This window comes from Anabas testudineus, chromosome 18 (genome assembly GCF_900324465.2).
Source record: "Anabas testudineus chromosome 18, fAnaTes1.2, whole genome shotgun sequence".
Classification (NCBI taxonomy): domain Eukaryota; kingdom Metazoa; phylum Chordata; class Actinopteri; order Anabantiformes; family Anabantidae; genus Anabas; species Anabas testudineus.
In genome coordinates this window covers 2,121,441-2,136,853 of record NC_046627.1, presented here as the reverse complement: position 1 = coordinate 2,136,853, position 15,413 = coordinate 2,121,441, and the positions used below count along the sequence as shown (strand labels likewise).

General features: G+C 39.2%; 1 protein-coding gene across 2 annotated transcripts; it reads right to left on the bottom strand.

The window, feature by feature from the left end:
- Nucleotides 1-4,183: 4,183 nt before the first annotated feature.
- LOC113168366 (V-set domain-containing T-cell activation inhibitor 1-like) lies at nt 4,184-14,955 on the bottom strand. 2 transcript variants are annotated; one of them, XM_033326684.1, is made up of 5 exons: nt 14,895-14,955; nt 14,567-14,602; nt 13,625-13,960; nt 13,137-13,469; nt 4,184-4,403 (listed from the first exon to the last, which is right to left on the bottom strand). In XM_033326684.1, the coding sequence occupies exons 1-5, from the start codon at nt 14,923-14,925 to the stop codon at nt 4,189-4,191; spliced, it is 951 nt and encodes a 316-aa protein (XP_033182575.1). In that variant the 5' UTR covers nt 14,926-14,955; the 3' UTR covers nt 4,184-4,188. The 2 variants fall into 2 exon arrangements, with proteins under 2 accessions (XP_033182575.1, XP_026225168.1); XM_026369383.2 differs by lacking the exon at nt 4,184-4,403 and adding an exon at nt 12,223-12,897.
- Between the last annotated feature and the right edge of the window lie 458 nt (nt 14,956-15,413).

The following is a 15,413-nucleotide window of genomic DNA, read 5'->3' as shown; positions in this document are numbered from 1 at the left end:
TCAGGTTTTTTCTATAGTGGTGTAACAGCCACAGAATGATACCAGTGGTGAGGGAGGAGTGTATGATAGCAGATATATGGGGAAGCAAAGAGTAGTGGCAGGATTTGACCAGAGTTGTGGGAAAGGGATCTAACTGACAAATACTGGGCTTGGATTTACAGATGAGGTCGGAGATTTCTGAAGCATCAGGGAGCCGGAAGCTTGAGAGTGGCTGGCAATGTGGAAAGAGATCAGATGAGGGGAGAGATGTAGCATTTGAAGATAAGTACTGGTGGATTTTGTTGATTTTGTCATTGAAAAACATCGTGCTGGTGTCAGTAGAATACAAATGAGAGGGTAGGGAGTCTAGAGGCTGAAGACATTTGTTTAACAGGGAGAACAGTGTCTTTGGATTACCTTCATTGGAACAGAATATAGTGGAATAATACTTAGTTTTGGTTTTGGCAATCAAGTCCTTGTAATGTAGAATATGGATTTTGTACATTTCTTTGTGAATGGTAAGACGAGATTTCTTATATACCTTGACCTTGGGCACTTCAGAAAACAATGGGGGCAGCTCAAGAGGAGATGCATTAGATAACATGTATTTGCATGTTTTCGAACTGAAAATTATATCAACTTGTTTCAGTGAAGCCCCAGAATAAAATATAAGCACTAAATTAGGAGTATTTTGGCAAATATTCAAGATCAAATTAATAAACTTGGCTTGAAGACAACTTGGATGGGTAGTGATTCGTCCAGTTGGCTTGACTTAACTTGTGTAGTTTACAATGTTTTACTTTGATGGATGTGTTTGTAGCAGCAGGTTGATGTCACTGTTAACCACTTAAATGTTAGAAAAGCAGCTGGTTAGTGTAGTGGTAACATCACCGCTTCCCATGTGGGAGACTGGGGTTAAAAATCCTGACCGTGACCTACCACCAGTGGGGGTCCTGGGGCAAGACCTCCTAACGCTTACCCTGCCTACCTTTGTACCCCACTAATAAGTCACTTTGGATAAAAGCGTCTGCTAAATGACTAAATTTAAATGTTAATGGGATTGAGAACTACATGCACGCTATCTGACACCACTAGTGAGTGCGGTAAGTGATGTGCTTGTTCAGACTGACTTCTGTAAGTGTTGCAATTTCCTGGACTACAAGCTACTTGGATGAGAAGTGAAACTAACCTACCTACTCCAGAAGCTTCCTGCGGTTCCAACCACTGAAATGTGATCAGCTCCTGTCTGTAGCGAATCTGTGACTGTTTTTTTGTTGTTGTTTATTTAATATGTACATTTTGAAATGAGATGTTAGAGATTGTCAGATCAGTCAGAGACTTTTCAGTAACGAGCCACAGTGTGACCAACAAACCCTGAGACACAGCAAACATTATACAAATACAGCATGGAAGACCATGCACACAGGAAAGAGGAACTGTTTGCACAAGACTCGTGTTGTGTTGTTTTGGATGCATATTGTGCAGAGTCTGAACATGTTGTAACATAATGAAGACCAAAATAACTGTGATGGTAATATGATAAAATTTGAATAGCATACACACAAAAAATCACAATGTATGAGAAAAAAAATCTAAGATACTAGAACACACAGTAAGCAACACCAAAAAAAACAGTCCTGTTTGTTATTGTGTACCGTCCTCCTGTCCCTTACTCTGAGTATTTAACTGAATTCTCAGAGTTTCTATCTGATTTAGTTCTTAGTGCAGATAAAGTCATTATAGTGGGTGACTTTAATATCCATGTAGATGTTGATGATAACTGCCTCAACACTGACTTTAATTCACTATTAGACTCTAAATGTAAATAAACCCACTCACTGTTTTAACCACACCCTTGATCTTATTCTGACATATGGTGTGGAAGTTGATCAGTTAATAGTTTTTCCCCAAAACCCTCTTTTATCTGACCATTTCTTAATGACATTTGAATTTACAGTACCAGACTTTACTAAACCTACAGATAAGATTCACTACAGTAGATGTTTATGTGAAAATGCTGTTGACAAATTTAAGGAACTGATTCCATCTTTTATTTCAGAGCCATGTACCAACACAGAGGAGGAAATCATCAATTTCTTTACAAATAAAATCATAACTATTAGAAATCTAATTGATCAGATCCTCCCTGCATATAGCATGGATTGTACAACAACTCTAGATCCACGCTCGTACTTAGACTGCTTCCTCCCTGTAGATCATTCTGAATTAATTTCAGTAATTAATTCCTCTAAACCATCAACATGTCTCTTAGACCCCATCCCGACTAGACTCCTCAAGGATGTCTTACCTTTGATCAGCACGTCCATATTAGATCAGATCAATCTGTCTTTACAAATAGGCTACGTACCACAGGCTTTTAAGGTTGCTGTAGTCAAGCCCCTACTCAAAAAGCCTACTCTGGACTCAGGGGTCTTAGTGAATTATAGACCAATATCCAATCTGCCCTTTATGTGAGGTGAATAAAAGTGTCTGTTGTTTCTGCATTGTTCTTGACCAAACCTACACGTGAAGCATATCTTGATCATTTCATTTTAAGGTTTTTGTGCTGTAACACAGATCTGTATGTTTTTTCTGTGTGTATGTGTGCAGACCTGATAACTGTATGTTCCTCTTCTTGTTATAGAACCCTGTTCTAGTGTTGGTGACCTTACCCACTACACTTTCCACCCGCTGTATATAAACTGATATCAGTTCTGTTAGTACTCAAGTGTATGATAACGCAAGTATGATTCCAATAATGTTTAGATGCATACCCCCCATATTATAGATTTTCTGCACATCCTGCTTAAACTACTGCCATCAAACCCCCTATCGCTGAACAGCTGTTTCTCTGTTGTGTGCATATTTCTACACACACATTCAGGGTTGTGGTGAACTGATCACTGACACACAACAACACTGGTGAATATTCAGTTATTTACTATACATCCAAGTAGCTCAGAAACTTCATGAGACATGTCAAACTTCTCCAAGGTGTAGAATCAGCAGTGTGTGAGTTGCTGTGTTATGACCTCAACAGAGATCCTAATCTAATCCACAGCTACTGTAAACTCATGCTTGAGGTTATTGATGTTAAAGGTGGTTTAACCAGTTGTTCAGAATCTGTGTTCAATAAAGAAATGAGAGATTGAGACTGTTCTGATCAGATCAGATCACACTTCATGACCCATTTATGTAGAAAACTGTAAATAGTTCAGTGTTTTACAATGAACTTAATTTAGTGTCATGTCAAGAAAACTAATTTTAATTGGATAAAGAAATAAATACTAACACTTGCTAAATAAATGAAACAGGTCAAACTATTGGTCAGTCCACAACAATCTTCATTACAGGTCAATCAGACCTGTTTCAGAAACTTTCAAAAAGAGATAATATCTGTTCTTCTTAGCATGAAAAGGTCCTGGTGTAAAAAGCATCATATAAACATCATCTATAGAGAGAGACGTCCAGCAGGAGGCAGCAGATATTAAAACACACTCAGTGATTCAAAAAGAGCCCAGAGGAGTGAGAACTCATATATATTTAAGAAAAACATTTACAAAATGCTGAACATGCACAGAAAAATACATCTGCAACAGAAACACAATCACATTAATTAATAACACAAGTTGTTTGTTGTTCAGTTGGTTCATTAAAATTAAATCATTTTAAAATCTGAAAAAATTGCTCCATCCTTGAACTTTTCAGCAGCTGTAGATGATACAGTTGAACAATTGTTCAATTCACGTGTCAGTAAATCAGCTGGTGAAAAGCAGCAATTTAGAAATGTTCCTTTATTTAATAATTTTATTCTTTACTGTTAAACAGAATCAAATAAGATTCATGAGAAAAGTCATTTTGAACCAGCTGAAGTTGCTGATTTAGGAGTATGATGCTAATTCTGGTTTCTATAGATCACAAAACAGCTACAAAAATAAATACAGTGACTGACAGACCGACTATCAGTCCAACATGTCCATCCTTCTCTCCCTGCCTTGAGATGAGAGTCAGCAGGTGTCAGGTACGTGATGAGTGAAGAATACAACAGAATCCATTTCCTCTTTAGCAGTTCAGTCACTTCAGAGTTGATAATGTTCATTTTGCAGGAGGTCATTTGTAATTCAGTTCAGAGCGACATTTTCTATAGATCACTCCAACAATAACAAAAAGTAACAGATCAACTGTCAAACATTTATTTCACTGTTTTCTTCACCCAGGAGAAGAAGATTCAGCAGCAGAGTCAGTTTGGACTGTTTGAAGTTCAGTTCTTTGTTCAGGAGGTTGTTGGTATGAAGACTGGTCTGTGGATCCTCTTTGTTTTTTATAGAACCAAAATCCAACAATACCAACAACAAGAAACAAAACAAGTACAACTACAACAATTAGTGTGGTGTTTCCTCCACCCTTGTGTCCAGCTGCGTCTCCTGCAGATGAGAGTCAGCAGTGAGTCAGCAGGTGTCAGGTAGGTGATGAGTGAAGAACACAACAGAATCCATTTCCTCTTCAAACTCCTGTCAGACATTATCTACTGCACTTTGATCCCATCACTCATACCAGCTGTTTTCTACAAAGTCTCATCAACACCAACATCTGATCTGTGATGTTTCACTCTCACATCAACAACCAGGAAGCAGCTTCAACTCTGATCCACACACACACACACACACACACACACACACACACACACACACACACACACACACACACACACACACACACACACACACACACACACACACACACACACACACTAACTCACCTGGTTCAACTGTCAGGTTGATGATGCTGATTAGCTGAACATCTTGTCTGTGTCCAACACGACACTCATATGTTCCAGTATCATTGATGGTGACGTTCTTCAGAATCACTGATGCCTCTCCGTTCTTCCTATTTGGATCTTTCAGCTCCACTCGTCCACGATAAAGTAAATGGAGGTTCTTTTCTTCTGTTCTGTTCTCTCTGAATAAGTAAACATACTTCTCTGACTTCAGGTCAGGTTTACTCCACTTTATGAGTTCAATGAAAACTTTTCTGGGATCCTGACACTGTAGAGTGACGTCTTCTCCAGGTTCAGCTTTAATCTCATATTGTTCTGAAGAAAAATATGGAAAAACATGAGAAACAAAAGTCAGTGATAAAGTTCTTTAGGAAATATTTTCATATTCATCACTTCTCTAAACATTTCTACAGTCTAATCACTTCACTACTACAGTAGCTAAACACTGAATTCACCACAGAACATGATCTGTAATAAAGAGAGATGAGGTTTAAGAAGTCTGCTGTGAATTATCATCCAGGTCGTGTTTATCAAAGCTGCTGTTCAGTGGTAACTGACTTCTTTAAGTTCTTAATCAATCAATCTCAATCTTATCAGGTCTTCTGATGTAGTTAGAACTGCTTCTCATGAACCAGATCTGATTTCACACTCATTAAAGGGGTGGATCCTAGAACTGTGGAGAGTCTCTGTAACACCCACCAGCACCACCTCCATCTAGTGACCTGTTTGAGTATTGCACTAACAGAACTGATGAAGCCTTCATGGGACAACAATGACTGAAAATCTTCACTTACTTTTATTTAATTACTCCACCATGAAGCATAAAGCACAATAAAGCTGATTATTTTAGAGGAGATTTGTGAGACTTTGTGAGTTTGACTTTGTAATTTCACCTAAACTCAGTCTGACAATAGGTACTGGTCACATATTAGAGTAACATTTAGGCTGTGACATGTTTACAACAGACTCAGTGGTGGTAAGAGACACAGCAATACATCAAAAATGTCCTGACGCAACATAAACTCAGAGGCTAGTGTCAATGACTACGTGGCTCTAAACATCACCACCCCTCCACCATGTCATGTGTTGATTCAAGAAGAGGTTGGGTATATAATAGAATGATACTATATGAAATAATAATATAGTTTGTATTGCTGGATTATTTTATGCAAATTAGTTGGAGTCAATTCAAATGGATTGAATTCACATTAAATGTGTCATGACCAAGGTTGAAGGAAGCAGTGAAACTTTTAAATCTCTTTATGAAAGTGAAAACCTGCAGACTACTGATCATAGTGTGTCAGCATATGAAGAAGTTCACTAACCTTGGGATGTGATGCAGCACATCAGTGAGACCACAACTACAAAGAAATGACACTGAGGTTAGTTTCAGCTGTAACAACAGGTCTGCTGTGGGAAGCAGCAGAGATCATCTCAGCATTCTCACATCAACACTCATCCAGCAGACTCAACTCACCCAGCAGCCTGTATACAGATGTTCTTTGCATGCTGCAGCTAGCTGAAATTAGAGCAGGTTGAAAACCAGTTAAAACCTCATCCTTCCTCTTCCTAAACCACTAAATGTCTGTGTGTCTGGGTGCATTTCTCTACAGCGTCCAGCACAGATAAGAGACGATGAACCCACAGACAGAAGAAATAAAGAAATTCAGTAGACGCTGACAAAACATTGAAAGAACGTTATTGTAGAAAACACAAATATATTGTTCTCAGCATCTATATTTCAAGTTTCCAGCCTCTATTGTGATTGTATCTGATCTTAACTGCAGAACATTTGCTAAACCTGCATCATTACAACACTGTACTCACAGATCAGCCACTGAACAGATGTGTGCCCCTTTGTGTGTCTTGGTCCTGTGAAACTGGAATACTCAACCACCCCATAATATATGATGTGGTACAGCAGCTCTGTGATGTCACTTTCCTGCAGTTGACAAAGACACGCAACTTAATTTTTTACATGTGAATTTCCCCCCCCCCACACACACACACACACACACACACACACCCCACCCCCACATGACAGTCAGACCACAACTTGTACAGCTGCTATGATGTGAGTCGGGGCAGGTGACCAGGAGCACCACAGAGGACTGTCCTCTGTCCTCTCACCTTTCCTCTTCACCCTGGATCACTGTCTCCAGTTTGGGAGACAGCAGACTGGACATTTAATGCCAGACGTCTTATTGAAGAAACATATCTGACACATCTTCTCCATGACCTGCTGGTCAAACATTAGAGCATCTTGATTGAGCCTGTTCAGACAGAGAAGGAATTATTAGCTTGAAGCATAAAAATGATTTGATCTCAGCAACTTTTTCCACAGTGACTCACATATTTGGATTACAAAGAAGTCTTGCATGACTCAACTCTGTAGGTGATGCATATTAAAGGAACTGAGACAGGAAGTTTTACAACTGCATGACACCCACTTATATGTGGTTCAGACCAGATAAAATACTTTGCACGCTATCTGCATGATAATGTCTGACAGCTTTGTGTATGCGTGACAGCTGTCAGTGTTTTAACCACTGACACGCGACTGTGAAATATGGAGCATGAGTCACACTGTGTATCTGACAACAGCTGAGAGGATTCATTCAAGGTATATCAATCTGCACATCAACACTTTAACCAGCACCAGCAAATCTGCTCATAGCAGCGTTTTCAAAAGCTGCTCAACTGTGAAAGAAACTTTTCCCAAATATTGAACTACTAAAACAAGAAAAGATACAATTACAGGCCCGAACCTGTTGCATGAGATAACATGTATTTGCACTTTTTAAATTATAATTGATTGATTGAAACCTGATCAGTGATAGACCTGTATCAGTGGAGCCCCAGAATAAAATATAAACTAGAATAAATTAGGCCTATTTTGGCAAATATTTAAAATCAGAAGATCAAATGAATAATCTCAAATTGGAAACAACTTGGATGAGTAGTGAAACGTCCAGTTGACTTGAATTAACTTCTGTAGTTTACAATGTTTTACGTTAGTTAAAGTGAAAAAGGATTTGTTTGTAGCAGCATGTTTGACGTCACTGTTAACCACTTGTTTGTAATTGAGATCTACATGCACGCTATCTGACATCACTAGTGAGTGCGGTAAGTGATGTGCTTGTTCAGACTGACTTCTGTAGGTGTTGCAATTTCCTGGACTACAAGCTACTTGGATCAGAAATGAAACTAACCTACCTACTTCAGAAGCTTCCTGCGGTTTCAACCACTGAAATGTGATCAGCTCCTGTCTGTAGCGAATCAGTGACTGTTTTTTGTTGTTGTTTATTTAATATGTACATTTTGAAATAAGATGTTTTCCTCCTTGTTTTGTCAGATCAGTCAGAGACTTTTCAGTAACAAGCCACAGTGTGACCAACAAAACCTGAAACACAGCAAACATTATATAAATACAGCATGGAAGACAATGCACACAGGAAAGAGGAACTGTTTGCACGAGACTCGTGTTGGTTTGGATTCATATTGTGCAGAGTCAGAACATGTTGTAACACAATCAAGACCAAAGTAACAGAGATAGTAAAATGCTGCAGCACATGTGAAATATGATTTGCATATACAATTTTAAAAGGTAGGGTTGGGTACACGTTAGTCCCCAGGAGGAAATCCAGGTTTTACAGCAGCACGAAAAAGAAATCTAAGATACTATAATACACAGTAAGCAACATAGACAACACAGAACAACCTGTGCATAGAGTATGGCTGATTCTACCACAGAGTCATGAAACAGTCTGAGGAAAGTCCTGCTCACTCCAAATAAACTGTGGTCGGTAATGCTCAGTTGATCCTTTAGAATCACCACCAGGATTCTGGCAGACTTAGGGTTTTAAGTGATGTTCCCCAGTGTGTTGATGCTGATGCTGTGTTGTATCGAAGGTCCAACTGGTAAGATGTGAACTTCTGTCTGAAGATGCCTCTCTCATATCCAAGCAGCAATGTCGGCAGAGCATGCAGGGATGAGTAGGTGAACAGTGGAGTTATACAGTGCAAAGGACAGGAAGAGCTGTGTGTCGTCAGCATAGCAATAACAGGAAAATCCATGGGAATGGATGATGGAACCTAGGAGTGTAGTATGGATGGAAAAGAGTGAAGGACAAAGAACTGAGCCCTGCAACATGCCAATGGAGAGACAGTGAGAGTTTGAAACCTGCCACTGAACATCCAGACAAGTAGGACTTTAGCCAGGCCAGAGCCTTACCAGTGATGCCCAAATCAAAAAGTGAGGAAAAGGAACATCTGGTGGTTGACTGTGTTAGCTGCAGATAGATCAAGTTAGATTAAGCTAGAAGACTGAGCTGCAGCTTTTGCAGCGACCACCAGGAGTGCTGTTTCTGTAGAGTGACTACTCTTGAAGCTGGACAGGTTGATATTGAGGAGGTCATTCCTAGTAAGGAATTGTTTTGGTAGTAAGTCGGTGGTATGTCTCTGTTCAAATAAAAGGACTGGGAGCTGATGACTGCCACCTGGAAAGAAAGCTTCCTGGTGACAGTGGTGTTGCTGAGTTGCTCCTGGTATTACTCTGTTTGTTCAGGTGAAACTGGATCATTAGTCAAAGCACTTCAGCAGCCTGAGGTTTGTCCAGGTGGACGTTGAGATCCTCCAAGATGATGAGAGGAGTGGGAGAGCAGCATGTGAAGGTCATCACAGAAGTTTTCCAGCAGGTGGTCGATGGATCACAGTCACATAAACTGTAACTGGTGCAGTAATCCTGACGGTGTTCCAGTGATGAGAGCAGCTGTGGGGTCATTATAATACTTCTTTCAATATGCTGTCCTGTCCCCGCTCACATCACTGTGTCTGCAGTGGGGACAGAGCTCTGTGGTCAACAAGCTGTTTGAAGGTTAAACAAAAAGTGAAAGTGTTGAAATCATCGTTTGTTGTTGGACAAACTGAAACTCCTCTGCTGCCTCCTGCTGGATGTTTCATAGACTGTTTAGATCATGTGTTTAACTACTCACTGTACCCACTATTGAAAAATTGCTTATAATTGTATAATGTTACAATAATTATTCAGTTAAATTAAAGTGTGTACGATTTGATCTCAATTAGAAACAAAGCTGTGATCATTGCACTGAAAACCAGATGGACGTGTCTTTGACTTGTCAAAAGGAAACAAGATGATTCAGACACTGAATGTCTGAGTTTCCTCACATCCACTAAGGAGGTTTATTATTATTATTATTATTATTATTATTATTATTATTATTATTATTATTATTATTATTATTATTATTATTATTATTATTATTATTATTCACATTTTACTTGATCAACACTACAAAAAAGTTGTAACCAAGATAAATCTGAGCTAGAAAACCTGATAACAAACCTGGGCACTGGACTAATCTAAAACTCTGAAGTGGTCTCAGGCTGCCTGTGTCATAGGAGACAAAAAAGAACCATTTGCTGTACAAAGTGCTGTGGTTTGACGCCATTCTATGTAAATTTAAATTCTGTCATGCTACTGGAGATAATTTCAGTTTCAGATGTGGTTTTAATGAAACTCCTTCCTCTAACTAAAAACCTCTGATTGCAGATATTTGAATCCTTTATGTGTCTGTCTGACATCACTGTGAGTGTATTTATCTCAATGATCTGGAACTTGTCTTATAAAAAACTAGTATTGTAAAACAAATATAAAAACAGCATGTCTGTCACAAATACAGATAAAACAAGTGAGTGAAAAGAGGCCGTGACACAGTTCAGGTTTCTAAATGCATCATTAACATGGACTGACTGTATTTTAACTACTGAGTTTACTTTATAGAAGGTCACATGATGTGGTTACCTGTAGGTTTGGAGTTGACATCATTTTGTTTTCCTGAGTCAGGGCTTCACATCGACTGAGAGTCAACTTCCTCTCATCTTCCAGAAATGACTCAGAAAATCCAAATCAAGAAAACTTCAGTTTTCAGATGAGAATGAATCAACTTCATTCATTTTATTTATGTATCACCAAATCATAACAAGAGTCATCTCAAGGCACTTTATATAGTAGGATAAAGACTTTACAGAACAAATCGCTCTTGAGCAGCACCAGGAAATAATGGAGAGAAAGAACCTCCAGCAGAACCAAGCAAGAACCTCAGGACCAGAAATAGCAGAAGAGAACAATGATGTAGACATTTTGAGAGAGGAGTGGGGGGAAAGGGCACTGATGTTAAGATCTGACACTGATGTGCTTTGACCTTGGAATTCATTTAACCTCTTTGGATCATTGCTCTGGAGTTTTTGCAGCAGCACAAACTGAACAGTTCAGCCAAGAACAAAACAACAAACAGACACAGAGCTGTGAAGAAAACCTCCAAAACAAGCACGTGGAAAATATAAAGAAATAAGAAAATGTCATCTATGAGAGTAGATACCAGCAGACGTTCTGTGTTTGGAAAGAGATGATTAACCTCACAGCAACATTCAAACCTCCCTCTATCACCTGTGAGCTGCAGTAAAACACTTGATGCTTTAATCAACAATGTAAAACAGAAAGGTCCAAATCACAATAAACCAGTTCCTTAGTTTGTTTGTCTGTGCAGGATGGTGAGTTAGCAGCACCTCTGCTTCTTCTAGTTTGGTAGGACGGATGTTTCCTTTTCCTCCTCACCACTGCTGAGGCTGTGTTTCAGCTCATGTTTAGCATCTGCTTTCTAATATTCTTCTACTCTCTCCATCTTTATCAAACCTCACAATCTTCCTCATTGAGTGAGTCCATGTTGCTTTAAACACCTTTTTGTTGAGCAGTCAGACGCCCACTGAGTGTGGATAGCAGCTCCCCCTGCAGGTGTCATTGGGGCATTTCTCCTGCTGGTGTTCACATGTTTTTGTTCATTTTATTTAATAATTTATTTTATAACTAAGCGCTGCATTAGATAAAGTGAGTCACAAGTACTTTGACTTGGTTTTATTGTTGCACTGTCACCATTTAATGGAGCTAAAGAGAAAATAACACATATACAGCTGTGAAACAACTGAGCAGCCAAATATTTCAAAGCAAAAACAAATTGAGGATCTGATTAAAAGTCGTTTCTGCATTGTTCTTTACCAAACCTACACTTTATTGTGCTTTAAGACTAAAATGATGAATACTGGGATTTACTCACCACCCACTGTATATAAACTGATGTCAGTACTGTCAGTACTGAAGAGAACATCTTTATTTAGGACTGTGGTGGTAACACATCTGGAACACCTGTTCTTAAAAGGTCCTGGTGTAAAAAGCATCATATAAACATCATCTATAGAGAGAGACGTCCAGCAGGAGGCAGCAGATATTAAAACACACTCAGTGATTCAAAAAGAGCCCAGAGGAGTGAAAACTAATGTATATTAAAAAAAAACATTTAAAAAATGCTGAACATGCACAGAAAAATACATATAACATCAACACAATTACATTAATTAATAACACGAGTTGTTTGTTGTTCAGTTGGTTCATTAAAATTAAATCATGTTTTTAAATTACAAAAAAAGTTTATTAATACAGCACCAACTTATAACATAAACATCTCAAGGCACTTCAGAACATAAACTGTATAAACTCAGAGAGAACCCAATAACCCTCCATCAATCCCCATCTCCTCCATCCTCCTTTTGACTCAGACTACCAGTCCAACATGTCAACCCGTGTTTCCTGTATCCTTCTTATCACCTACAGATCAGAACCAGGTGTGAGTTACCAAGTTTAAGGGAGGTTTGTTATTTCCAAAATCAGAAAGCAACAACAACAACAACAACAACAACAACAACAACAACAGCTGACAGACCAACATGTCCAATCCGTTCTCCTCCATCCTTGAACTTTCCAGCAGCTGTAGATGATACAGTTGAACAATTGTTCAGTTCACTTGTCAGTGAATCAGCTGGTGAAAAGCAGCAGTTTAGAAATGTTCCTTTATTAATTTTATTGTTTATTGTCAAACAGAAGCAAATTAAAAATGTTCAGCAGTAGAGTCATCTTGAAGCAGCTGAAGTTGCTGATTCAGGAGTTTGATGCTAATTCTGGTTTCTGTACATCACAAAACCACCAACAGCAACAAGAAGCAGAGCAACTAGCAGACTGACTATTAGTCCAACACGTCCACGTGGTTCTCCTGCAGCCTTGTTGTTTCCTGCAGATGAGAGTCAGCAGTGAGTCAGCAGGTGTCAGGTAGGTGATGAGTGAAGAACACAACAGAATCCATTTCCTCTTCAAACTCCTGTCAGACATTATCTACTGCACTTTGATCCCATCACTCATACCAGCTGTTTTCTACAAAGTCTCATCAACACCAACATCTGATCTGTGATGTTTCACTCTCACATCAACAACCAGGAAGCAGCTTCAACTCTGATCCACATACTAACTCACCTGAGTCGTCGACCTTCAGGTCGATGATGCTCATCGTGTGGTTTCTTTCACTCTGGTAGACGTGACACTCGTACGTTCCAGTGTCACTAATCATCACGTTCTTCAGAATCAAAGACAGGTCTCCTTCCTCCATGTGTTCGTCCTTCAGCTCCACCCGGTTCCTAAAAGATGGATGCTGGCGTTCTGGATGAGATTGTCCGTTCTTATAGAAAAACACATTTTCTGGCTCCAGGTCAGGTCGGATCCACTCTAAGACTAAGATTTGAGTGTCTCTGGGAACTTGGCAGGGCAAAGTTACAGCGTCTCCAGTTTCAGCTGTGATGTTTTTCTGGTCTGAAGGAGAAAAAACAAAAGAAGTAAAAGTACAACTCCCCACTTCTACAGTATCCAAAGACTGGACGCTGATCTGTGTTTAACTAGGTCGGGGGGGCACATGAGAGTGGTTGACCTGGTTCAACAACCAGGGAACAGCTGCACTTCAAACTCACCTGCTTCAACCTTCAGGTGGATGATGCTGATGGGCTCAGTGGTCCCTGCTGTGCTGTTATTCACAATGAAGCACTTGTACGATCCAGTATCATTCACGCCGACACGCTTCAGAATCACAGAGAAGTCTCCGTCCTTCATCTCTGGATCTCTCAACTCCACCCGACCACGAAACATCGGATGCTGGTACTGTTCATAGGAGTGATCCTCTCTGAAGAAGTAGACGTAACCCTCGGACCTCAGGTCCGGTCTGATCCACTTTAACATTAACTTGGCATTATTTCCACTCCCCTTACACTGTAGAATGACGTTGTCTTCTGGGTTTGCTTTAATGACTTCTGGTTGACACAAAATCAACAAAAACTGCAGTCGATATATATTCATCAATACACGGTTCAATGTGGTTCCGTAGAAACAAAACTCTGAGACCAAACATTGTAATCATGTCTAAAACGCTAACTTACTAATGTCAGAGTTTTCTTTAAAGCTCTGCTCAAGGACTAGTTCAGGGCACTCTGCACGTATGATATGTCTGTACACCACCTCTTATTTTATCTGTGTGTGAGCATCTCCCCCGTCTGCACTGCCAACAGAAGTTTTACTGGAAGTTCTTCACTGTGCACATTGCGTCCGTGCACTGCAACAGTCTCTACAGGTGGTTTTGTGGTGTCTCTTTGCAAATCTCTTCCTTTAAGTTCAGGTTCTTTTTGAAAGTTCAACAAATACAAGAACTCAAATCAACAAGTCAAAGTAACTTGAGAGACTGAGTTACCGACCCATGGACTTGGTGTGTTGATGGGTGTTAACATCAAACCCTGATTGTGATTGTCCGTGTTATATCATGTTTTCCCTTTGTGCTGCTTTCTGCAGACTTTAACACTGTTCTCCACACTAACTGGACTCTCTATCAGACAGTCATTAAAAATAAAAGACAGTTCACTAACCTTGGTTCTTTGAGCATCTCAGCACTGAGGTGAGAACTAGAGAAAAATGACACAGGTTACCATAAAGTTTTCTCACTGCCGTCTTTCATTGATCAAATCAATGGCTTCACTGTTATATATAATAATATGTTATCAACTCACAAACTTCCTGTTTCTTTGTTCAGTTCTACTTCGTCTTATATTATATTATCTCCTTTTTTTCATTTCAAGAGGTTCCAGAAAGTTATAAATACATTATCATTGTCTATTTTACTTTTAAATGACATCAGTATATTAGATCAGGTCACAGTAATTTATCACTGTTCAAATATAAAAACACTGAACTTACAGAGCAGACAGAGCAGAGAAGCTCCCTTCATGTTCACAGTTGGCGTGAGAATAAATCTAAGGTTGAATGCAGAGATACGTAAAGTAAAAACATCCTCCCTTTGATGACATGGTTTCATGGTCGTTGTGGTTTCCTGTTGTTGCTGTTTCTGCAGAAACTTTTCTTTGTTTAAATGCAACAGACTAGATAAATTCTATTTTTTTAAACTGAAAAACACTGAAACATAACCTGAAGTAAAGATCAAGAGAGAAGAAACAGCTGATTATTGTGAAGCCTGGTCAAACTGAACCAACTCATGGAAAGAGCTGTGGCTTTAATGGGTTTTTAATCTAAACAGATAGACTGGGGTTCAGTTTCACATTTTATAAACACTTTCATCATAATGAACCACTGATAATTATCTTAAATCTCTGATTTAAAATGTCGTCTTACATGTTAGTTTGAAAATCAAGCTGCTTCCTGTAAGTGATGATGGTTTACATGACACAAAGTGAGCTGCAGGTGACTTTGCTCTTTTTT

Bases quoted from the DNA above. Each gene is read 5' to 3' on its own strand.
- LOC113168366 (XM_033326684.1), bottom strand. From the start codon at position 14,925: ATGAAGGGAGCTTCTCTGCTCTGTCTGCTCT. The intron at 13,961-14,566 runs GTTAGTGAACTG...TGTGTCAACCAG, and splicing joins GAGATGCTCAAAGAACCAAG to AAGTCATTAAAGCAAACCCA. The intron at 4,404-13,136 runs GTGAGTTAGTAT...TCTCATCTGCAG, and splicing joins CCTGAAGGTCGACGACTCAG to GAGACGCAGCTGGACACAAG.